Raw genomic sequence first — 26,903 nt, forward strand, 5'->3', positions numbered from 1 at the left:
CAACACATGCACTATTTTGACTTTACTTACATTATAATATTTCCTGAACAAACAGCTCGACTGTAGAACATATTCAGGTATTGTTTGTTTAAATAACTTCTTTGTTTACTATGCGACTAAATGAAATTAATATAATTAGCCACTTTTGTTCGCTTTAGTTTCGACGTGTTAGTGACATATCTAATAGTTTCAAATCTTTGGATTATATAAAGTAGAGTAAGGAATGGCACATATTTTTTACACTATACAGTACGTTACACTCGAGTTTTACGAGTAAAAACCATATAATGCAAACAATCTATTTTATTTGTTATTTTATATTAAACAATGACGTGAAGCAGGGGCGATAGTTCCTAACAGTCCGATTCCTATCGGGTTAACTTTTAAAAATCCACGAGTTCTATGGACGTACCTACATAATTTGATGTATTCAGTCAAAAACACATTCAGACGACGACGTTACCGACAAGAAAATTTCAGTCTTCGCTACTGACGTTAAGTAAAACAAAAAGTATTGTATAATATTTTTAATAAAAAATATTTCAGTACAAACTTAAAACTACAAAATATTTACAACTTATTTACATAATATACGCGTACAAGATAATAATAACAACTGTATGTACATTTTTGGACAACTTACATTAAGTTAAACTAAGGCTCTATTTGATATTATATTTGTAAATAATAATAACATCATGTCCGTGTAAAACAAACATAAAATAAAAACCAAAATAACTTAATTAAATAATAAAAAAAATATAAAATTCAACGAAAATTAGGTGAATTTTAATTCACTTATACATTTTCTGTTTAGGTAACCAACTTGTATAGGTAAAAATAAACATCATTTTGTATTATTGAAACAACAACTTAATCAATAGGCAGGTATGGAAAAAACTAGTAAAATGTACCAGATACAGTATGTAACAAAATCCTCGGACTTCTAGTATGAAACATGGTAATAAACAATTTCTGTTGGTAATAGGTACCTATTCTAAATTGAAAAAAAAATGGCAAACCTGAGAAATTTAACAAGATAACAATTTGTGGTCAATAATAAAAAATAATTAGGTACGATAATTCGTCGTCGAAGTTGCTATGCTATTGATAAACTTCCAAATGGCAAGTCCATGGCTATCTTCACATAGTAATGATAATTTCCTAAAAAATTATCAAAATACACGTTGACCTTGCTCACGAGATTACCGCCATGTGGAATGTTGAGTCAACTATTATTGTTCCGATAGTCGTTTCAGGTAATGGTCTTATAGCGAAAGGCTTCGACCAACATCTTAAAAAGTTTGCACATAACTGTTGGATCAAGAGTCGGATTCAGAAGGCAGTGATTCTTGAGAGACGGCGTGTATTGTGAGGAACTGAGGAAGTTCGTCATTCAGCCCTGGAGCCCTGACCGCCGGTTGCTTGGACACTCAAATGGCCCGCAGCGGGAGGATGGATTTTTTTTTATAACATTTTAATAATTACATTTTAACATTATTAAAAATTTAAAAAAGACAAATAAATAAATGAGAGTGAAAAAAATCCTAAAAGACCAACTACCGTTCGGAGCGGTGCTTGGAGTCGGTTCACTACTGATTGAGTAGGTTCTACTTGAATTGCGAAATTGCATTTCACGAGGTTTATGTTGCATAAGTGGTATAACATTATCTATGTTTAAAAAACGGTTAATACTTTATTAATAATAATTTATTAACTATCACAAAAGTGTTATGTCCTCAAATTAAAAAGATAGCTCATTGAAGTTAGTAAAATTATGTTTATCATTAAACGAACCGTAGTTTAATCTACTCAATAAATCTACGTTTCGAGATAAAAATAAACCGCACAGTCATCTTACTTACCTAATTTGAACCGTGGTCATTATAGTAAGTAATACTTCCAAAGTTTTTGAGTCTTCTGTAATTTAATTACAATATACCTACCTATTTGTTTATTTGAAATATTTTTAGAGCTCTTTAATTTCTCAATAAAATTATATGCTCTAAAAAGAATATGAGCTATATCTTTAAACGTAACCATTATTGCCACTTCACCTCCAACTAAATGCAGACATCTCTGCTAGGAGATAGGAGTGCGTTTGTACGTGATAGTCCGTCAGGTGGGAGATCGAATGAATGATCGATGCACTTTTTGAGTTCAGCTCATATCTACAATAAAAGATGCCCATTTTTTATTGTAGATCATTCGTTGATATGCTGCAAACATGGATACTCATTATAACATGTCTCCTTTGATTTCTTCTGGTTCATTACCGGGAACTAAAAACATACTTTGTACTGTTATTTGTGTATAAAATGGATGGAGATATGTTCCCAGTGTGATAAAATTCTACCATCATCTATAGTATCATAGTTTCAAATCCAGTAGTGTAGTCACACTAAACCGAAAGTTCAAAATTTAGATTCAGTCGAAAGAGAAAGAAGAGTCTAAAGTTACCTACGTAAAATTCAATTTTGGTGAAAAAAGGGTAAATATTTTCACCCTCTTGATTAGTCTACACGTATAGACAGTATTTCTATGAGTCTTTGTGGCTTAATTATGCATGTTTGAACAAACGTTTGTACCAATATGTGGTCACACTCTGTGCGGCTTCTTCTGCGGCGAGAGGATCTTCAGCATGGTGACGATGGGCGCCTCAAACGCCACCGAGATCACGAACGCAAGGAAATACGATATCACAGTTAGCCCCAGGAACAGCACGAACTGAAAGAAAGAGTTACCGTTAAAATAGTTTTGTGCTAAAACATGTTGAGAGTTACATTTTAGAGAGTCTGCGATATCCGTATAAAGTCTGTACATGGCTTTGTTGTAACCCTTCTCCAGAGACCCTTAAAGTTTGGTTTTTTGCAGTATTTTTCTAAGGTTTGTCGTGAAGCTAAGTGACTGTCTGAAAGTTGGAAATCTTTGCCCAAAAGAAGGTTATCGAAAAGAGGTGACTTACAACAAGCAGCTCCCCCAGATGGATGGGGTGTGTCAGGTGCATGGCCACGTAGCGCAGCACCACGGGGTGCACCAGGTAGGCGCAGTACGTCACGCGCGAGAACGGGTACAGCACCGGCGCCGACAGCAGCCCGCGCACCCAGCCTGCATACATGACAATTTGCACAATAGGTAATGGCCACACAAACGAATTAAAACTTCTTTAGCTCCACTGGTTATGAGAGGAAGAGAGAAAGATATAAACTTCTCTCTCTTGCTCCTACATTAACATACGAAACGTAACTGTCTCTCTTTCTTTCAGCTTATTGCTGGTGAATGCACCGAAGTCAAGCGGGCGTAAAGTAGTTTTACTTTATGACCAATTTTCCAATTAGTCTGCAAAGACCGCATTACACTCCTTGGGCCCAGGATTATTATTTATTCATGATCATACTGCTGAAACTTTCTATGATATATGACACTCGTTCATAGTTTATGTGGTATTTATTAAATATCACATGCCTACACAAAGTTTGAGCAGTATGGTCATGAGAATTGGGTACGAAGATAGTTCAATGGGCGTGAGCCGGGGATGGAGCCCTTGAACTCTCGGTCAGCCAATACTTTTGAAGTGTATAAGACACAAATCGCCTTTGCCCTTGAAGAGAAGAAGCCCGTGTTAAAGCCCGCCCTGTAGTGTGCAATTTAAAGTTGGCTAATAATTATTATGATCATTAATGAAAAGTTTAGAGAGCGTTTCTTCTCTTTATGCACTCTTGGCAGAGAGTTCGTGGATCAAAGTACGATGCAAAGTTTCTCCAATTTTAGAGGTTGGTTGCGTTGCGGGAACACTCGACTTGTTTGGTTTGCTGCTTTTACCAGTGTTGCCTATCGAGTTTACTTGTTTTAGTTTCCACCATACTAAGAGAGTATGTGGTAGCTTATTTACCCACCTCCATGTCCCGTGGAGCAGGCGATGATGACCCAGGCTACGCAGGCGGCCCACAGAGAGTGCGACAGCGCGCTGTACACGGCCGCCGAAACCACGTCCAGCTCCGTTTTGTAAAGCCCGAAGATCAGGAACAGGAAGGTCGCCGTGCAAACCGCCCAGCCCACGCATGCCCACACCTGTCACCACAGACAATTCCATTAATAATCCAAGGTTTGAGCTGCCCGACGCACTGACTAAATAAGAATACTGAAGTGGTTATAGATAGTGGAGAATACTATACACGCAACTTCGTAAAGGCTTATTGGTATCACTGAAAGACATACATAGCAAATAAGGTAAGAATTTGGAATTTTATTCCTACCTAATTAAGCTAATTCAGTTTCCCAAAATTTATTACGAACCTCCTTCATGTTTAACGTCAGTAAAACTATATATATAATCTACTAGCTGACACTGCGCGGTTTCACCCGCGTGGTTCACGTTTCCGTAGGAGTACGGAGATAACATATAGCTTATAACCTTACTCGATAAATGGGCTATCTAACACTAAAAAAAAATTCTCAAATCGGACCAGTAGTTCCTGAGATTAGCGCGTTCAATCAAACAAACAATCAAACAAACTCTTCAGCTTTATAATATTAGTATAGATAGTTCCATTAATACAATACAATTACTTAAATATGATTAAAATCTTGACAAGCTTACCATGCCCATCTTGATTTTCAAATTCGTCTTAAAAAGTATCCACCCAGTGGCCATTCCCACCAGATAGGGCCCCAGCCTCGTCCAGGGCTTGTCGTAGATCTTGTCGAACTGTGTGAAGGGGTCCTCGCTGTTAGGGATGTGCTCGCTGCTGTAGGACACGAAGCCCGTCGTCACGAGAGACGACAGGAAGAACAGGCCGGTCAGCACTGCCGATAGTTTGAAGTGGCTAAAACACAATTGATTTAAGTCAACTTGTAGCTTTTCTTGTATTAAAATTCGGATAAATACATTTAAGTATTATGCCTAATTTCTAGGGTATTTTAGTGATACATAAGTTTAAGACATTTTTTTTTAGAATAAATTTGATTTACCTCGTTGCTAATATGAGAAGAATCGCGCTGACTGCGTAGAATTGAGTGTCATCCGACAAGTACCAACTCCACAGCATACACTGGAAATTAAAAATAATTACATCTTATTCTTAAAGTGACTAACGAAGGTCAGCAATCATTTTGGCACAGCAGCTCTGAATGTAATCGAGTGATTTTGTTGAACCATTGGCGAAGGTTTTTCACCCAGGATGGTTTCTTCTTACCCACGCTTATTTGCCATATATCTTTTCCTGGATGATCAATTTAAATTAATAAGGTCAGTCGAGTAGGACTGACATTATTCACTTTCTAAGATTTCACTTGAGCTCAGCTACTCGCCTACAGATAGGTAAGTTTACTTACCATTTGGTCAACAGGAAACAGCGTGTTGATATACAGAAGGTTCCTCCACCAGTACTTGGGGCATGTCTCATGGTCCATCGCGGGAGGCTCAAACACCGCATTGTTCGCAAACCATTTCATGATCACTTCCACCACACCTAGCATGAAGAGGTAGGGCGCCGTCAATCTACAGCGAACAATTATTATTTGTTATACCTTGAAAAGTGGTGCAGAAATGTATTAATACAATGGTATAAAATATCCGACTTCACAATAACTTATAATGTGTAATTTCAAATTACACATTATAGGTACGTGGGGATTACAAGGTGCTGGAATGACAACCCAGCACTGGAGAGCGCAGAGTTGATTGACCCCCAGTTGGCGAAACGACGACATTATTTCGACTGTAAGAAGCCACTAGAAGCAGTTAGCTCAAGACTATACTGTTTGAAAGTCCTTGCAGGTGACCTCTGACAGCGGATCAGATGATGATGATGAAGATAGACTGAGAGGCAATGAGCTGACCTGGCGAATCGGTATGCGATGAGACCCAGGAACTGCAGCACGCCGGCGGTGATCTTGCGGTGGCCCTTCGTGAGGCGGTCCAGCTTGCCCTTCGCGTTGGTCCGGAAGTACAGGAATGTGACCAGCATGCCACTGTTAAGGACACATCTCGTAAATCGTTTAAATTCTAAGAAAAATCGCTCATAAATACTAATTGTTCATGTTTCGGATTACTTGTTGGATAAAGTTTGTTTCATTGTTTGTGTGTTGTGTTCTTTTGCTCAAAAAAGAGAACTGTGTTCAGCAATCAGACTGCTGATTCTGTAGCCTTTAACATTGATGTACTGGTAGTAGTTTATTATTTTGTGACATTCTAGCAGACTCAGAAGTAATTATAAAAATAAGAAAACTAATGTCGAACAAAGGTTATGATTCACAACATTTTTCAGGACAATTTAATTAATAAATCAAACTGTAACCAAAATAAGACCCTAGAATAGCAGAGAATGACCTTGAGTGAAGTCCCGCACTTGTGAACGTTGTGTGTAGGGTTAAAGGCGCCTTTGACTGTTAACAAACACTCCCCTTTTCCACTCAAGTCACTCTCCCCGCCTATTCCAAGTAACCTATAAAAAATTACACAACAAGAGATGTGGACGGCTCGAACGCCACGAGCATACTGAAGCCGTCAGTACCGCAAGTAAATCGTTGCTACGCGGCGATAACCGACAGAATCAAATTGCCCTCAGGAGTCCTTAGGAGGAGGGAATATTCATTTCTTTGAAGATTCTCACCCCAAACAGAAGAAGGTGTCGACACTGTACACGGCGCTGATGATGAGTTGGAACAGGAAACTCTTCTCCAGGATTGCTCGGAGAGCTGTGTTATCGGCATACTGGAACAAATTTAAATATCATTCGTATCTAATAAATTATTTTTCCTTGACGATTTCCATTTGTTTAGTTCAAATGTTATGAGGATTCCACGAGTTGTGGTATCCTTCATCGAGTGCACCGACTGGTCGAAGATATGCAGTATGTTCGCCTTCATCGAGAACTCTCACCTTGAACACGACGATACACGTGTGTCCGAATATGATCCACACCATGGAGAGCGAGCGCAGTCCGTGCACCTCGGGCACCGTGTCCGAGCCCACCGACTGGTCGAAGATCTGCAGGATGTTCGCCTTCATCGAGAACGATAGCAGCAGCTCCGACCACACACCTGTGACAACAAATAGATGAATCATTCACGGTAGACCAGCGCTGTGACATATCGGTCACAACAAAACGCTGCGTGGAGCACCTTTTGGGATCATACTACACTATATCCTTATTTTTTTCTGTTTCTCATGTAATTATTAACATTTTTATGCAGCCATTTTTGTAATTATTAACTACCGTTCAACTTTCAGTAAAAGTATTGTGTTGAGACAGTGCTATAGTGCTTTTCAGATAGGATGGGTACGGTGACAGTTCGTTTAACTATTGAAAGTTTGCCGCGATTCACGATATTAATACGTAATATGAACGTCATAAGGTAACTGTCACCGTACCATCTTAAAAACACTTTAGTGGGATTCACGATGAAGTCACTACATATCTCGAATGCTTACTTGAAGTTGAAAGATGAGTTGATAAAAAGTCGATTTAGGTCGATTTGTTGAGTTTTTTTTGTTCAAGTCAAAGTGACAAGTTACTTTAATGTTTTGTTTTAAAAATGTTGATTTGCTTGTTTGTGTCAATGAGCTAAGCAGAAGTGTAACTTACTTAGCTTCAGGTCCCCGTCAGTGGACGCAGTCTCCGCTGTTAGTCTTTCTTCTGAGTTGTTATTGTTCACGTTGTACATCGATTTGCCTGAAAATGGTATAAAATTACTTGGATTACTTAGACAAATAAAGCGGAAAATGAGAACCCTGTACGACTGTAAGGGGAACCTATTTGGTTCGGTGGAGGAAAAAGGAAGTATGCAATGGTTTTTTGATAAAGAATGACAATTTCTTAGACATAACCAATTGAAAATACCGTTACAAATTATTGTAAGTCCTAAAAAGAACGTATTAAATAATGCTTTCTGTGTATTTGTGCGAGTATAAAAAAATCATATAACCTACCTAAATAAAACACTAACGAAAAACTAACTGGGTGTAGCGATTTTTTTTACAGCTAGCTTATTCTTGATTCACGACTATAATAAACTACATGCTTTTGGAAAAAAGCATTGGGTCATTTGAATCACCAGAAGCTTAGAAACATACTCGAATATAAAATAATCACGTTATTTGGTGGTTCAACCACAACAAACCTATCCTTTTTTTGTTATCACTATAAATATTTAGTCACATCAATTGAATACCTATGTTAATCCTCACCTTTCGAGACGGTGATAGCGTCCAGTCCGTTGAGGTCCAGCTTGTGGTCGGAGGCGCCACTTTCTGCGACCGCCATGTTGTGCGCACGACGCCGGCGCGCGCGCACCTCGCGGGCGAGCCGCATGTCGTACACCGTCGCCGACACCAGCAGCACGGCCACTATGCATGACACTGCTCTGAAATACAAGCGGAATGGTTAGCATGAAAAGGTCCCCCCACGGGATAATTATCAACCTATTTAAACAAGCTCAGGGCTCAGGCGTCTCTACTTATAGGAGAGCTCTAAATAAAGCTTCATACAGGTTCCAAAAACGATGATATCAGGAAAAGGACCCAAGCACACTTCTCAACTAAACTCAATATATTCTTCGCCTTAAGTGGAAATGGGCAGGCCACATACAAAGAACAACGGATGGTCGCAAATGGTTACCAACTGGTACCCAAAGACTGAAAACGCAATCGAGGTAGACCATTAAAAAGAGGGAGTAACGATATACTCAGGGTTGCACGAAATACATGGCAACATACCCAGAGACAGAGTACAGTGGCTGCAATTGGAATTAGGCTTTCATTGCTATATACAGTCCTTACAAAAAATAATAAAACAAAGATAAATTAACAATAGGTACGAACATAATATAACATTTTTAGATTATATAAACTAACCCACTAACAATCTATAAAACTTAATTGTAATGCTTAGTTATAATATTCAAAAATTGGACTTGTATATAAGAAAATAAGGGTTTTTTTTATGCAGATTGGCAGGGTTAGGGTGTTAATTAAAACTGTTTATCGATCAGATATTAATGATAATGACAAAGACAAGGACGAAATAACATGCTCTACGAGTCACACGGGTGTAACTACCGTTTTCCAATTCCAAGGTTGAGAATTTTTATTGAAAATTTCTTAGACGAAAGAAAATCTCAGTAATATTTCATAGACACAGATTTCACCTTAAGTTGCTGGGCGGGGACCATTGATAGACTTTTGTCTTTATATACCAGGCGAAGTGAAGGTTATGGGCTATACTATTGCCAGATAAAATCAGATAGGCGTAAACGTTATGTCAACCATTATTAAAATAAACGTATTTTTAAAAAAGAAACGTTTTGCCGTAACACATTGCGATTTATAAACTGGTTCAAAAACGTTTTCACAGACAATATGTCCTTTATTATGGCTTCACGATTTATTACCAAAAATAAAAAATCTATGCACTACATTAAAATTTTCTTAATCAAAATCCGGCTTCACAAATTACCAGTATTAGCTTAAATAGCAGTCAAAGTAATTTATTTCCGATTCCACTTGAAGTAGTAATATGTATCAGTTATAAATCAAACCATTCACTGTAATTGACCTGGATACTGACACTGGGTGATGTAAGAGGTGATGGCGCCTTGGCCTCGCACCGGTACACTGTGCATAATATTAAGTTAATGTGTTACAACTTTTTGTTTTGCCCTCCCTTTTTAACTGGCTTTAGAATAGGCTGTTCACAGTAGGTCTCGTTTCTTTGTTTTTAGTTTGGTACTCGAACCGTAGGAAAATTTTTGTATCTTTTACCCACACATACATACAGAAGTTCGAATGTACGATTATATGTGTGAGTTTGTACCTATGTCCATTTCTTCGGCACACCCTACAGCCCAAACGGATGGAAGGATTTTGTTCAAAATGGTGCCCGTAAATGAAAGTGAAAGAAGGTGGAGGTGAGTTTGTTTACTACTTTTTAGCTACGGGCAAAGAATGATCTACCAAAACTATGTTTGTCAGCGCATGCGGCACCATAAAGTATTTAGTTATTATACTCGTTTTTCTCTTTTCGGTTTATTACGCAAAAGTAGTTGGGTTTTTCGTTTTTATGACCTTCATAAAAACAAAAACCCAACTACTTTTCTGTCTCAATCTTTATGACGATCTAAATACAATATTGAGTGCAATGCAATGCAATGAGTGAGTATGCAAGTCTGTTACCAACGAGCCTTAAATAATTCAAAATAAAACTGCGACTTTAAAAAAAAATAGGAACTAATATTTTAAAAAATCGAGTACGGCTATCTTGTCAGTAGAAAGCCTACGTTGAGGCGTAGAATAAATAAATAGAATTTTCCTTTGATAACAAAATACTTAAGTTGGCGACCGTAATTTACTCAGTATTTTGTCATTTTTTAACCGACTTCAAAAAGGAGGAGGTTCTCAATTCGGCCGGTATTTTTTTTTTATGTATGTACACCGATTACTCAAAAACGCCTGGACCGATTTCAAAAATTCTTTTTTGCAATTGTAGTGAAAAGTAGATGTAACACACAGCGCTGAAAGCCCGTTATAACTCGATTTTATTTAGCCTTTCACCAAGACTCTGGCTTAGAACTACCTATTAGCTTTATCTGTTAGCACCTTGTAAAACAATCTACTATTGTGTACTTTTTTTTATTTTATTCTTTACAAGTTAGCCCTTGACTACAATCTCACCTGATGGTAAGTGATGATGCAGTCTAAGATGGAAGCGGGCTAACTTGTTAGGAGGAGGATGAAAATCCACACCCCTTTCGGTTTCTACCTGGCATCGTACCGGAACGCTAAATCGTTTGGCGGTACGTCTTTGCCGGTAGGGTGGTAACTAGCCACGGCCGAAGCCTCCCACCAGCCAGACCTGGACAAATTAAGAAAATCTCAGTCTATACTTACAGAAGGATTTGGAAGGTGGGGTCGCCGAGGTAGGTGTACCCGCCGTGCTCCGGCGAGCGCACGGTCACCACCTTGTGGTGCAGCAGCGGAGCACGCACGGCGCCCACCATCCGCCCCACTTGCTCGCGCGAGCATGTGCGCGGCAGGCAGAGCCCGAGGTGCAGCGTGCGTCGCTAAAACAGGATACCGTAATTTTTTAATATTTTAGGAAACGTTTACTTCTAGCACAATAAATATATCGAGTTAAAAACAATGTTAATTTTGCTTTTGATATTATTAAAGTTTATTATTTCAAGTTTAAATAGATTTCTTCGTAAGTGACAGTTTATGCAAGGCATTGTATATCTGTTGTCTCGCTTGTGTCAATCATGTACTCACGATTCGTACGATGTTGGGCAGGTCCGTGGACACGCTCACGGCGGATTTACATTTGTCTGACGTGACACGACGTGATGCGTCAGAACAGAATCGGTATCATACATTTTGTATGGCAACGTTTGCACTTATGTGTTGAAACATGTTGTGATGACTTCTGATGCGTCGTATACAAAATGTATGAAACCGATTCTGTTCTGATGCGTCAGAATAAGACACGTCAGACAAATATAAATCCGGCTTTATGCGCACGTTGTAGAAGGCCCTGTCGAAGCCAAGCCCCGTCACCGACACGTCCTAGCGACACCACCTGAAGATCTGCGGCCCGCCGCTGCCTGCCACACAATCCATCGCTTGTGTCACTCATGTACTCACAGTCCGCACGATATCGGGTAGGTCGGTGGACACGCTCATGCGCACGTTGTAGAAGGCCGTGTCGAAGGGCGGGCCCAGCCCCGTCACCGACACGTCCTGGCGCCACTCGCTGAAGATTTGCGACCCGCCGCTGCCTGTCATACAATCTAACATTAATGGACATTTATACATATAATAAATACTAATGAATAAATATCAATGTATGAATGCTTAGAATAAAATAAAACTAAATTTCAGCCTTTCAGAATCAGTAGTTGCGATTGATGAACCAATAAATCGGCGGTATGTTATAGTCGCTCACTTCTTTCGTAATATTAGTCCAAATAATTTTGCACTATTATTACGTCACGTTTGAATGATGTGATATGATATGAATGATAAAAAGGAAATGTTTAGAGAAAACGTAATATGCATATTGCATATTAATCTGCATGTTTCTCGCATATCTTTTTGTAGTCCTTTCAATGTATATCTGAGAAGTAAAATATGATGAAACTCTTAAACAAATATTTTTTACATTTGGATATTGACTATTTAATCCCTCTGCTAGCCTTGATAGGCACTTATCGTGTAATAATAATACCTGTGGATGAATAGATTTATTTTAGCATGCATTTAGCAAAAATAAAACCATTTTATGCAAGGTCTAGTAATGCACGCCTTAGCACCGTTGAACTCTTTTTTTAGCACGTTCTTGTGATATTGATAATGAGATAAAAATAAATATGTATTTTCTAGAATTCTTATTTTTTTTAATATTATCATTCCTCCTATGGCTTCATTGGAAATTTTGACTCTTTGACGAATTTGACTTGGACTCACTTGGTTTGGGTACAGTTCATTCAAAAAATATTCCTGACTGGGGTTTTACGTGGCATCGTTCCGCTACGCAGAATTGCTACGACATATCGGTTTAGGTGGCAAATTTAGGCAAATAGGTACAGCCTACCAAAGAATTTAAAGTACGTGTACGGTATTTGTTTACATTAAGATATATGTCACAATGTAATTAATTATTCGATGCAAACTTTCGAGAACTGTTTATGCTCCAATTGCTTTAGTCTCTAGATGTACTTGCAATAAGCATTCACATAGTGTTCACCGACCCACCTACTGATAGTGTTGCTGTAGGTATACATTATATCGATATTATAAAACTTTTGCCCAATTGTTACACTTACTTTTCCAATGAAGCCATAAGAGAAAGAATTTTTCTTTCTTTTCTTATAACACTTATTTCAACATTATGCCATACATTAACATATTTCCAATACACCCAGAACAATATGACCCTGCTAGTGAGGCATAACCCAAAATGGCCGTAGCTCAGTATAATGCTAGACCTTTTAAAATAGGTTATCCAGCGCTGATTTTCAGCTGTAACCACAGATCGTAACTTCTGCTACGTTTAGTAGGTATCTACTACTTTTGTTTTTCTCTACGTATTCCGAGTGCTATAGTAATATTATGGGGTAGTTTGCTAAGTCCTAGTGCATCACTAATCATCATAAATAAGCGTATCACTGATATGTAGGGTGTTATGAATATAAAACTTGAGTTATCAGTTAAAACTGAGTACTTAAGAGCAGCTCGAGCAGTCAGTGTATGCCCTGGCGACTGCTTGCCCGCACGATAAAATATCTCCATGCTGCTAATTACCCGAAACAGTTGCAAGTTGAGTCGAGCGGTTCGTATATACGTAGGTTGAAGTCGCTATGTAGAGTCGATTCTCGGTCTGTAGCCACGTGGCACGTCGATTCTTTTTCTACAAATGCTAACGCTTCGACAGTGAAAAAATTTCATTTGCTATCGACAGGTCATATGATCAAGTTTTCGGTCGCGTCTGTCATCCCCATACATTTTGTTAGTTTTCGAAGCTTAAGCGTTTGTACAAAGAGAATCGACGTGCTACAGGCAATTATTGCATCGAGCTGTTCGTGTATATCCGGCCTAAGGTAGTTTTTATGATCATATGTGTTTCATAATGAAATGCGCCACGTGTTAAAAGTGTGTTTTCACGTGAATCGTTTCGCAAAAACAACACTTAAACAAACACAAGCACAGGGAAGTAGATACCTTGCGCGAGTAATACTTACCCACTTTTGCCAAATCGCTATATCTTTATGTCTTAATCTTGTGAAACGGTTAGCAAGTTCCAGTTACGATTCTGCACATTATATAACTGTTAAGAAACACATTGTTGAATATTAAATAGATGAATAATGCAAAGTCATTGATTGATCCACCATACGACCATTAAAAAAGCGCTTGGAGGCCATTGGATCAGCTTCCACCTTCACACAGGAAATAAAACTATAAGAAATTTGTAATTATTTTCAATTGTAAATTATAATACTGTATGACTTTTTCAAAAGAGCAACTGTTGAGTTTCTTCTCAGCAGAACCTGCCTTCCGAACCGGTGGTAGAATCTTTACAAATAGTCAACTGACGTGTCAAAAGTGCTTGTAAACTGAGCCTACTTGAAATAAATGATTTTTGATTTGATTTGATTTGATTAAAATTTCACGATACTAGATTACAAATTTTCCCAAATCTCATGTTTATAATTTAAAGTTACCTTACAAGGGAGATTCGATTAGGAGAATGAGGTACTAGGTTCGAGTCCTGGGTCAAGTTTGAAATATTGAGATTTCTTCCCAATTCTCAGTAGCAGCCTGAAGTTGGAAATGTTGGTGGTGTTACACTACCGTGCTTAGCCGAGCAAGTAAAGCCGTCGTTCCCGTTATTGTTATTAAGTTTTGCTCACTAACATTGACACACTCAAATTGGATTTAAAATTTCTTTGCGGAAAATAAAAAAAATATACTTGATCCAAACTCAAAGGGAAATCGAAAACTGTATAATAATAATTAACCACCGAACCGCTTAAAAACATTGATTGATATAGATAAAACGAACCTAACGATTAGTTTAATTAAAATCTAATAGGTGCGTGTGAGTGGATCAAATCTGCTATAACTACAATGTTGTTTTAATTAATTAGCATCTAAATGCTAAATAGCATTGAGGTAATATTTAACGGTCTCGGACACTCAATCCGAAGGTCCTAACTTTGCGGTGGAGTTTGTCACTATCATAATATAACATTTGGAATAACATGGAGGGTATGAATTTTATGCTCCCCCCTCCAACGAAAGATGTGATTTATTGCGGTTAGTCTAGCTGCTTTAGTTAAGTTTAGTTAACTACTGAGGTATCTCTTACCTACCTAATTTATAATATGTCTTTATTATTATATTAATTAAAGTCGGTTAAAAATAATTTTATTGCACTTTATTACATGAAAGTCCGCAAATTAATCTAAGTGCTTGTAATTAGTTACCTACGTGGCATTGTTTTTATCTCGGTTTTTGTCTAAGATGTCAAGACTAAGAGATTAACTAATAAGAGGAAATGACATATGAATATAAGTTTTACCGGTCTGCCAGAACCTTGAGAAGTGACAGGTACTACAGGGTACAGGGTTATAATAGATTTATATAAAAAAATCAAACATTAGCCTACACTACACGAAATATAAAATTATGCTCCTAGTACACACACACACATGGGCTGTCTATTTCCTCACACTCATCATATACTTAGTATATAGTTATATAATTATGAATAGAGAAAGATCACAATCAGTGAAATACGCATTAGCAAAAATGGATCAATATAAAAATAACAAAATTAGCTTATTTACTCTGTTGGCCAATGTAATGTCGTCTAAGATTCTAATGGAGTAATCTATTAAGAATACAAAATGTTTAGTCCTTAGATCCAATTTCGGACTTCTTCTTTTCAACTCAAGTTTGAAGACTTTTAGCCTCTATACTCGTAGTTTTTCGTTTAAAGAGTAGACGGAAAGATTTTCAATACAAGGTTCAGGATGTACAAATAAACTATTCGGTTTTTCCTTCCCATTGCAAGTTGCTTTCCATTCGTGGTGATACCTCGTATTGATTTGAAGGCTATATTATAATAATAGCTGTCAGCGTGTGAACGCATCAATGTGTGTCGCATACGCTTGCGAGGCATTCACACTCTTGTGGCAAATAAAAGTACGCTATTTATGTGTGAAAAATGATTAACTGGACAGGTACATTCTAACATTTTTTTCCGGAAGTATTGATAGGTCAGGGAAAGAGAGAATACGTTTTTTTGCCATATCTTTTCCAATATTCCCATTTCTCTTGCCAACTAGTCGGGAAAGACTGTGTTAGGAGTGGGTACGACAATAGTCCAGCAGACGGGGATCGTATCGCCACCTCGATGGTGTTCCTTGTGATGGTTGGTGAGTTCGACCTTTACCGTTGAGCTCTTGAGACTTTGCTTCGCTTGAGGAGAAGCAAGGGAGATATGTAAGGATCGTAGCGAATAGAGGACGTAGCCTTTTTCCATCGTTTCCGTAGGGATAGGCCTGGAAATTATTCGTGATGTAATACTTGTTAGAAATTACTTACGATTGTGGTTTTTAGATGGCGCATGCAATTCGTTGAGGATGGCGCACAGCTCGGCTGAGCCCGTCCAGTAGTTGTTTCCCCAGTAGAACATGGACGTGTAGCGCCCGCTAGCGTCCTCCACTGAAACAACAACACCAATTATTGAGCAACAATAACAACAATCATTGAGAAATAACAACAATTTGTACAGTTTTTGTAGAATGCATATGTTACAAGCACCGCCTATGCTGATTGGAAAGAAAATCAAAAACAAAATTTTCATAACCAGCGACGGACTTCGTCTGCGTCAAATTAATTTTTTCACAAATCCCGTGTAAACTATAGATTTTTTTCAGGGTAAAAAATAGCCTATCCTATAACTTTCAGTAAACGTTCTGGTTATGTCATTCCAGAGATTACCCAGTGTTTTGTTTCTGCAAGCGCAAATCAATTCAGTCCTTATCTGAATTGATTTCTGGACTACAACTGCAAGACTATGATAAATGTAAAATTACTTAAGAACATAATATTATTTGCTGCAAAATATACAATTATATCTTACATACTTAAATCGTAACCACAGAGATCATCTTATAGATCGTCGTAAAAATGTAAAATAACAACAAATTGTCATTGATAAAAATTATCTAACTAAAGTTCCAAAACCTCATTAAAAATAATAAGCATGACTCTTGCTCGTTAGTGTAAAATTCGGAATTAATCCGAACCAAGTCCTTACCTTGGCAACGCACTTTAACTTTGTAAATACCTAAAGTTTAATGAACCAACAAGTACTGTTAAATTCTACCGCAGTGAAGTATTAAATAAGTAATATAAATCTACAAAAACAATTATTAATGCACATATGAATAATTATTCAATTTGTTCCAAAATTATCTTATTCTGGTTATTTGATAAAAATCCTCATCCAAACAAATGCTTTTTTTTAGTGGTATTGCAACGAATATTTGTTAAAATTATATAAATCATACTTTACAAACAAAACATTAAGACAAAAAAATGTCAAAATCGGTATGGCGGAGACAGTGGCGTGCACTTCATACATGCATTAAAGATCTGCATACCCTAATTTTTGTTAATACTTATTATACGCAGATTTTCCCACTTTGGTTAATTTTTCTTACTAGTGCATACCCTGATCGACAACCTTATGCACGCCACTGGGCGGAGTTCTATAGTAACAAAAATACACGTTGAATTGATGACATCCTCATTTTTAGACGATAAAAACACTAATATTGTTTTAATTACTGTATTTTTAGTGTACCTATATTCTAAAAATATTCGGTGAAATTGGATAAACTATCCCTTGAACTTTGTACAGCCGCAGAGGTCAATGGCCATGAAGCATTGTGTTCCTTCCGCGGTGGAGCAGGAAGTGGAGTCGGCTTTCTGATGACTTGGAAATTGCTTCCTCTCGTAATGACTGGCATCATTCACGCCGCCTTAGTGACAGCTCGTAAGCTAAGAGACAGCGGATGATTTCGTGTGTTACTCGTACACGAAAGTTTTTATTATATTGGGAAGGTATATCCCTGTGACTTAGAGCGCACGTTAAGCCATCGGTTATCTTGTGCGCCTTATAATATTCGTTAAATAAACAAATTACATTTCTAAGCTGTATATCCTCTCCCCCTTCCCCTCCGTCTTTATGTAGGTATATTTTAGTGGGCTGTTTAAATGAGTTTTTACAAGCTTTTAAGTTTTGCACGTATTTAGCTTACATGATAGTGTAGGAGCTGTAATTTTTAATTTTTTTTTAGGAATTTATTCCTATTTTTCAATTATGCACATCACAACTAACAGCTTTTAATTGTTTTGATGAAACATTTAAAAGCTGTTATAATTGTTTTAATGAAACACTTAAAAACTGTTAGTTGTGATGTAACACCATTTCGGGGGGAAGAAAAAGATACTAAAAAGGACGTAGGACATTAATTCTTTCTGAAAAACAAATTTGAATTTATTTGCCCTTTTATATTATTATGGCCAATGACCAGGAGTGGACACGACAACCTCATGACCTTACGTTGTTCAGTCGGACCCTATTGAGGGTTATTAAAAATTAATTAACTTTTAGATGTGGACGGTGCTGCAAATTGTACTTTAATCATTGAACTAATAAATAAAAGCCATACATGTAATTATTTCGAGTCTATTTGGAAAGGGTCTTAAATGCTGATCCAAGGAAAGGTCGCGAGGTGTATGACTCCAGCGCTTGAGAGGTCACGTTCAAGAGGTATTCACCGACAGATTATCGTTAAACATGTTTTGCACTCCATACCATGTCCATGTGTCGTGTATCTACTTCCTTTTATGAATGAATCAATGTTTATAGTCGTCGAACTTCGAACGTTCGCGAATAGTTTTCGAAGTTTATCGATATCCGGACAAGACATGGATATATACTCGAGTCAATACGTGTGACGTATTGACGTGATTTTGGACAACTAGGTAGTTCGATAACTTTCTTGCTCTAATCATTACGTGTGACGTATTATAGTACCTATTGTTGAGTTTGAAAACTTTCTTACTCTAAAGTTGTTGATATCTGGAGCCTCAATATTTTTAATTTTTTAATTAATTTAACATGATAGCCTAGTGGAGCCGAAATAGCCCAGTGGATATGGCCTCTACCTCCGATTCTGGCGGATTCAAATCCGGTCCGGGGCATGCACCTCCAACTTTTCTTAACTTTAGTTTTGTGCATTTTAAGAAATTAAATATCACGTGTCTCAAACGGTAAAGGAAACACATCTTGAGGAAACCTGCATAGTATTTTCTTAATTCTATGCGTGCGTGAAGTCTGTTAATCCGCATTGGGCCAGCGTGGTGGACTATTGGCCTAACTCCTCTCATTCTGAGAGGAGACTTGAGCTCAGCTGTGAGCTGAATATGGCTTGATATTGATGATTTATTTATTTGGACCACCAACAAATAGATAGGTAGATAGATATACTTTATTTGTATACCACAATGACCAAAACAAGAGAAATAAAAAGATATTAAGTAAAGATCAGCATACAAAAGGCGGCCTTATCGCTTAAAATCAAGTATAGAATGAAATTGTCTTAAAAACTAGGTTAGCGCAACTAGATTAGCTTAGAATAGCTGAACGGATTTGGATGAGATGATGAGATGAGAGTCTTAAATGGATTATAATCCGGATTATTTACTTTATAACACGATATGCGGGTGAAACCAGGGAAGCACATATAGTAAAATATTAATGAATTTTAAATTCATATAAAAACTTAAACATTTTTGTAAATTGTTGCGGCAAGATTAATAAGGTAATTATAACTCTGATTAGGTTTTAATAATTTTCAAATAAATCATTTGATTAAAGAAATTTTATTTTTGATCGTAGATTTGAAATTATATTCTAACCAAATCAGGAAGTTTAATAAATTCTTGTCGTCTTGCAGGTACGTACATACGAGTAGGTATATTTACTTCCAATATTTAAAGTTCCAACCGGTATTAAAATAACGAGAAATAATTAACAAAAAACTAAAAGTGTATTTGACATGTCGCTATTAAATATTTTATGATAATTTTTAACTACATGGTAATACGGATAACACTGAGAATTCTTTGGATTTATATCTAGATATATCTACTTTATATATTGTTAATAATGTTTTCTTTTCCTGTTGTAAAGTACCAATGAGCTACTCACTATAATTACAATCTAGCCTTCGTATGTGGCTAATTAGTGATCAGTAAGTTAACGTTAATCTAAACTTTTAACTTTTACAGTGAAATTCAAATTTATTTTAGAAGTCCTTTTAGACATTAAATATAATTTGTAGTAACTCTATAATTGGTTTACCACGAAGAAATGAGCGTTGGTAATCATAACTTCCAAAGAAATGCTATTTCATAGCTAATAATTTAATTTTTTATTTTTCTTCTTTCTTAATTCTTAGAAATCTGTGCTATAAAAGTTTTCTTATATAAAATTGCAATCGTAGTGTGTACAAGTTTGTACTCGTATGTTTGGGTAATAATTTATTTATGTCGTTTTAAAATAGTTTTTATAGTGGTATTCACGGTATAGGTCACGGTTTATAGCCTGCTGGCTAAAAAACAATCAAACAATAATTTTCAGTCAAAGATTTTATACTATTAGATTTAGTCAAATCTGAGGCGAGCAAAAGTGGCTAATTATCTTAAATTCATTTAGTCGCATAGTAAACAAAGAAAGTTATTTAAACATATAATATCGTCTACAATGTCGAGCAGTGTGTTCAGGAAATATATAATGTAAGTAAACACAAAATTATGCGTGTGTGCACTCAATCAAGAAGCTAAATTCGGATCACTTTTTGCGGCGATCTTGCAGGCCCGTAACATATCCATAGTATTAAATATCGTTGTTTCCAGTGTAGCGTCGCCTCGTAACTAGGAGATTAAAGTTGTACAACTTCGAAGTTACCATTTCCGCTATAGTTTGTAACTCTTTCGTCAATTTACATCAATGGTATAGAAATTAAGGCCTATCTTGTCGTTCATTAATAAAAATAACGATTCTTCGTTAACTTTTAGGAGAATTGGCCAATTTCCATGCATAAAATTATATTTTATTACTCAAAGAAAGATGTTGACAGATTAAATATACGAGTAAAAAATATTCCAACAAATATGTGCTTACACATCTTGATGTCAGTCAAACAACGTCAAGGTGATTATCGAAATTCTTTGAAGGGACAAATATTGTGATATGTGGTGGGTGGTTTCGGTCTTAGTATGTGTGGCAAGCAAGTGCAAGTGCAAGTGGCACGTCGAATCTCTTTCTACGATCGCTGACGCTTCGAAAACTAGAAAAAATGGGAATGACATTCGCCACTTGGCTACAGGGGCTACCTTTAGGATTTTAACGACTACTTACACTCGTTGATACGTAAATATCACTTTTCCGTTAGAGTTAGCGAATAGGTCACGAGACAAGATCTGAAGCTGTTATTTTACTTCACCTACTCGTGTTTATGTCGTTCTAAAATTGCTTGTAATTTAAGCCTACTTGAAATAAATTAAATTGATAAAAAAAGACTTTTGACTTAATTATTATACTAACGGACGCCTGAGTCTTCATCCACGTGATTTTTTCGTCATAAAAAGTAGCATATGTGTTGTTAAAGAACCTTCTCTAACTTTCAGTGAAAGTTATATTCAAATCGATTCAGCCATTCCAGAGATTAGCCCGGACACAGAAAGACAGACAGACAAAATTTTTAAAAAGGCTTGATCAGGTTTTAGTGTCGTTTAAATAGCTATCTATATGTACTTGAAAATACACAGTTATTTTGAAATCACAGACAGACACTTAAATTTTATTTATATGTATTGATTAATGTATTAATTATTTATTAATACATTACCATATAATTAATAAACTACACTACGCAATAGGTATTAGATGAAATCAAACGGGAACTAAATGTTTTCAGGTCAAAGGTCCTATTTATAATCGTTACAATAAATTGTTGCTATTTATTGACAGTAAAAATATAACAAGATTCCCCTGTGAGACTGTTTGACAAGAGATAACTTATTATGTTTGACTCCAGATTACTATGTTTGACCACAAACTATTTGTTATGTGTGACATTAGCATAGTTAGAAATTTTATAAACATTAACATTATTCCTTTCCGTGTATACTTTTACCTACTACTCGTACGTCAAAATTGAAAGACCAATGTGTAATAGACAATCATATCATATTTTTAAATGAAGTCGGTTAATAATAGATGCTTCGTGGGTATAGATTAAACTAAGCTTTAGTTTCTTAAAGAAAGTTTCTTTCTTCAAATAGAGTTTTTGTATAGAGTTCGTCCCGGGAAATATTACAGTCAAGTTTATTTCTGCCGCCATGTATGTCCCTGTATCAAAGGCATGATTGCAAGTGTAATTACAGGCACATATGGTTGATAAGCTATACCTCAGGTTGATTGTACAGTGTATACAAGGCGGCACTTTGTCGGACGTTTTCCTAGAATGCCCTGCCGAATACTACTGTTTACAGGCCTATTTTCCATTTTCAGCGAATATTCTCAACACAATTCAAAATTCGTAGGAAAAAACGATATCATTTCGTAGGAAAAAAGATGGCGAAGCGAAGTTGCTTATTTTATTTTGTTAAGAATATTCGCTGTGTCTTCACTAAACATGCCAATATTTCCTTACTCTAACTAAGTGAAAAGTCTAAATTGGAATCAGCACGACAATAGTCAGCTGTTTTTGAGGTTCAAATCTAAAACCTCACGCTTGATCGCTGAGCTATGGCATGTATAAAAATGGTTACGATATTAAAACTTGAAGCAATTACTTTGGTTTTGTCTATTTATTACCTACCTATTGACACAGCCCAGTTTCGTGTTTCGTATTTTTGTGCCGTGCGACCTTTGCCGGTCGTTTTAGTTAAGTCAACATAGAATTAAAGCGAGATTGCGCGATTTATCTTAAGTATATTATTATTCTATATCAATGTTTGCACATACACTGAGGGCCGAGGACGATGTCTTCATTTCTTTGTACAAGATAATTATATTGTAATGATTCAGTACATACTAGTACATCATTAATTTAAGTATTATTCATAATATGGAGAAGTGTGCCGTTGGTCTAGTGGTGCACTACATTGCCTATGTGGTTGCGGATCACGAGGTCCAGGGTTCGAGTTTTTCCTTCACCGTTTGAGACACGTGATATTAATAATTTCTTAAAATGCACCTAACTGAAAAGTTGGAGGTGAATGCCGGACCGGATTCGAACCCACACTCTACGGAATCGGAGGTAGAGGTCACTGGACTATCACTTGATCTTTAAATAGGTAATCAAAAATAATCACTAAGCCCGCCAACACGCATTGAAGTGGCGTGGTAGTTCTAAACTCCATATCCTCCTTCCTCCTCCATAAGGAAGGTGCCCTGCTCCTGTAGTTAAGACGTTTAAATAGGCTGATAAACACGGAGCCCTAGTTACGAGCTTGTTCATGGGTTCGAAACACACTCTGAAAATATCACATGAGTTTTAGTAGTATGCATTTTAGTAACATTATGAATACCGCTCACGATAGTTTAAATACCAAGATGACTTCTTCTTATGGAGTTATAAAAACCGTTAACCAGTGATAGTATGGCATTTAACAAATCCTTGGAACATAACCGGGTTAGCTCTCTCGGTTGGGAAAGATGCTCTAGGACGTTAGGTTTCCTCACCCGCGGCGCTGCGGCATAGCAATCGCGCATTAGGATGCGCGCGGCGGCTCTTGGCTAACGTCGCTTATTTTTAGACAACGCAATGGACACTATATTGATTACATATGCAAGTTAAAGGGCGCAAGGTCGATAGGATGTCCTTCGGATACATAGAACCTAACTACTATAGCTTGGCAACTTCATTCGTAACACTCTCGATAGTACGTGCAGTCTAGGGGGCGTGTAGCGATGAAAGTAAACCCACGACAGATGCACCTCACTACCCTGCGCGCACGATTTCACACCCGCGCAGTCATCAACGAACTAACCAGACTGTAGAGACGAATATCTTAGCATTCCGTGAATTCACCGGGAGCCTTGTCCATCGTGTGGCAGAGAGAATAACTCTAAACAAAGCCGATGACCTGTGTCCCGGGTGTAGGTTTAATGCGTCCCCTTTGGCTATATCCCCTTCTCTGCTCTTGTTGGTCTCCCTAATTTTACTATAAATTAATTACAAAATAATCTTACAATACCTACATTGGTATATACAAAATGCGAAGGTTAGTGTGTTTATTTGTTACGCTTTTACGCCTGAACTAAAGCTAATACAACCATTACTATCAACGAGCAACAAAGGCTATATCTTATAGTATCCCCGGATTTCCCGGCACGACAAAAATGCGAACGGGTAGTCTGCTAGTTAAAATAAAAAATACAAATGCTAATGATTGAAGCATTAAAATATCTTGATTTTACATTTATGTTTTTCTTAGTAAATTAATCAATTATTTTTTTAATAACAATTATCATTTGGCAACAAATCGTGCCGGCGTCATGTATACGACTACAATAATAGTGTTGTAACAGATTATGATCGTTATTATGACTCGCACGTCCCATCACTATCGCTGATGAAACACCCGCTAGTGACGTAGACTGTTAAACATAGCATTGCCGCCGTCTGTCTGTATTAACGTGGTAAACTCAATACTACTGAACATATTTTCATAATGGTTTAATAATTCATATGTGGAATGTGAAGCTTCTCTTTTTATAAGAAACTAGCTGACGCCGCGCGGTTCTTGTTCCCGTAGGAATACGGGGATAAAATATATCTTATAGCCTTCCACGATAAATGGTCTAGCTAACACTGAAAGAAATTTTCAAATCGGACCAGTAGTTCTTGAGATTAGCGCGTTCAAATAAACAAAACAAACTCTTCAGCTTTATAATATTAGTATACATAAGAAGCAAAGCGAAGCTTACACCCACCATGCTGATCTAATACGGGTTAGCGATCAATCAATCAATCAATCAACAATCAATATTATATCAAACAATAATTCGAATGACCGCTTCACGGGGCTCTCCGAGGTACCTACGAACCAAGACCTCATACTTCCTAACTCCAGGCTATTAAAAGTTAATTTTGTATCGAAATTACAGGTAGTAGACCACCTGATCGGCTTGTTTTCAAATACATTATTACGTGTCATTAATAACTCGATATTCGTTTCTTAATTCGAATATGAACCGAAACCGTGTCTGTTTATACAGGTACATGACATGCCGTATTATATATTATTAATATTGCAACACGGCAACGAAATTATAATAACTGGTGTCGATAAGCTATCAATTTCTCTACACCATACACGGGGAGTACTTTATAATGATACATTGCGAAGGAAAATACACTGTATGTTTATGAGCATAAGAGATATGTTTTTCATTAGAGGAGACTATAATAACATGTGTCACAGCCAGGTTCTCATATTGACAGGTTGTTTATTATGATGAGGTATCAGTAGTTTAAAATACTAGCCGTTGCCTGCGACTTCGTCGGTTTAATCCTATATCAATATACAAACTACAACGACGACACTGATTCGCATTGCAAAGTTATAGAATTCCCTTTCAGCTGTAAAGTAGAGAAAACTCTCTACTTTTGACCACTCTATAATTGAAGACTTGCAAATTGTCTTCAAGTCAAGAGCAAATAGAACCTTCTAAGCAAGTGCATCCCGCTTATATAGGCTCATTGCTTATTATAAGGTATGTTTGAGGCCAAGCTAAAGCTTTGGGTAGTTAGCGTAAAGTATTTCGTTACAACGTATTCAGATGCTAGGTATTCCGTACACTAACTTCAAACTGCACAAATTAGCGTGACAACTCCAGACTGCAACATCACTTAACATCAAGTAAGGTTGCACACATGCGTTAATTTGTCTATCATACAATACATGTAATATCGTCTCAAATTATTTGCTATTGATATTATAACAGTCCAAATAAATCTATAATTTGTATTCCAAATTTTAATTTCATGCATAGATTTATGAATCAGCTAATAATTCAATTAGTCAATTAGTCGCGATTAATTACTAATTTTGTTTCGGAGAGGTCTGAAAAAAATTAAAAGTTAATTCCGGTGTATTGGTGGCAAAGTCTCCTAATATACTCTAACTTGACTGTAAGTTTCAAAACCTACTTAAGATAAACGAATTTTAAATTTGGAAGGCAGATTTAAAGATGAGAACTTAACATCTGTAAACATATGCACGACGACTTACCTCCAGATGAGAGAAATTCAAATGTCGACCAATATTCTCGAAATTCTCGCTGTCTTTCGTTGCGTTGGTACGAAAGAGAGAGTGATATTTCGGCACCGCTGCTATCGACAATATATTTATGTACTGAAGTCGAATACAGTTTATTATTAGGCCAACGAAAGAATAGGCACTAACTAGGTTGTAGTATAAACTGAGCAGGTCGACTGGTACGCAAGTTGAACTTGACCTAACAGCAGGCTGTCTTGGACCGTTATGTAATGCACTTTCACTGGCTTTACTTCGCTTTTCGTCGCTAATATGGTATATGATACTCATGTCGACAATATTTCACTAAAATTATATGTAAGAATTTTCCGATTCTTATTAAAATACTATGAAAGCAAAGGAGATGTCCCAAAATTGCCCCAGGTGTAATGAAAAATACCGAGAAACCTAGCAATATAAATGTGCTAAAATTACCTTAAAATATTGAAAGGTATAAACAGAAATCTAGGAAATAGAAATTTTATTTCTATCTTCTAGATATTATGTGTTATTATACTCAATACGCAATCTAGGATCAAAAATAAAATTTATAATTAAATAAGATATTACAATCATCCTAAAGGTAAGAGTTTTATTGTGACACGTTAACTTTTTTATCTAGGGCAAATAATGTACGGAGAGTGGGACATCTCCTTTCAGGATAATAAAATACATATTTTATAAATATCGAAAATTAGTTGCTAAGCAGAAAATAACGAGTAAATAAAGCTAAAAATATAGCTAGAGTAAAATATAGCTGTTAGTAGGTGTAGGGTAGGTTTAACTAATGTAAAGTTATTGAACAGATAGGTACTCAGTACACAAATTGATTATTTAAATCAAAGAAAGATTAGGTGTTAACAATCAACAAATTACTACTCACTCCTACATATACCAGTACCACTCATCACTTTGAAATAAGCAGTTTAGAGGGTTTAAAACCTACTATGTTTGCTAGAACTATTTTTGTTTATAAATATTATTTGGAGTTTAT

General features: G+C 36.7%; 1 protein-coding gene across 1 annotated transcript in view; it reads right to left on the reverse strand.

Moving 5' to 3' along the window:
• Positions 1 to 512: 512 nt before the first annotated feature.
• The window catches only part of LOC112051410 (nose resistant to fluoxetine protein 6-like), a 47,061-nt gene continuing 20,670 nt past the window's right edge, over positions 513 to 26,903 (reverse strand). The window contains exons 2-15 of the mRNA XM_052881149.1: positions 16,106 to 16,225; positions 11,639 to 11,772; positions 10,889 to 11,061; positions 8,192 to 8,367; positions 7,590 to 7,676; positions 6,884 to 7,044; positions 6,615 to 6,715; positions 5,842 to 5,973; positions 5,335 to 5,500; positions 4,972 to 5,051; positions 4,601 to 4,826; positions 3,897 to 4,071; positions 2,966 to 3,108; positions 513 to 2,727 (exon numbers count right to left, since the gene is read on the reverse strand). Of these exons, the coding sequence (XP_052737109.1) occupies positions 2,599 to 2,727; positions 2,966 to 3,108; positions 3,897 to 4,071; positions 4,601 to 4,826; positions 4,972 to 5,051; positions 5,335 to 5,500; positions 5,842 to 5,973; positions 6,615 to 6,715; positions 6,884 to 7,044; positions 7,590 to 7,676; positions 8,192 to 8,367; positions 10,889 to 11,061; positions 11,639 to 11,772; positions 16,106 to 16,225 (2,003 nt within the window). The 3' untranslated portion in view covers positions 513 to 2,598. The remainder of the gene's footprint in view (positions 2,728 to 2,965; positions 3,109 to 3,896; positions 4,072 to 4,600; positions 4,827 to 4,971; positions 5,052 to 5,334; positions 5,501 to 5,841; positions 5,974 to 6,614; positions 6,716 to 6,883; positions 7,045 to 7,589; positions 7,677 to 8,191; positions 8,368 to 10,888; positions 11,062 to 11,638; positions 11,773 to 16,105; positions 16,226 to 26,903) is intronic.

The sequence above is a fragment of the Bicyclus anynana genome, chromosome 4 (assembly GCF_947172395.1).
Source record: "Bicyclus anynana chromosome 4, ilBicAnyn1.1, whole genome shotgun sequence".
In the NCBI taxonomy this organism is placed as follows: domain Eukaryota; kingdom Metazoa; phylum Arthropoda; class Insecta; order Lepidoptera; family Nymphalidae; genus Bicyclus; species Bicyclus anynana.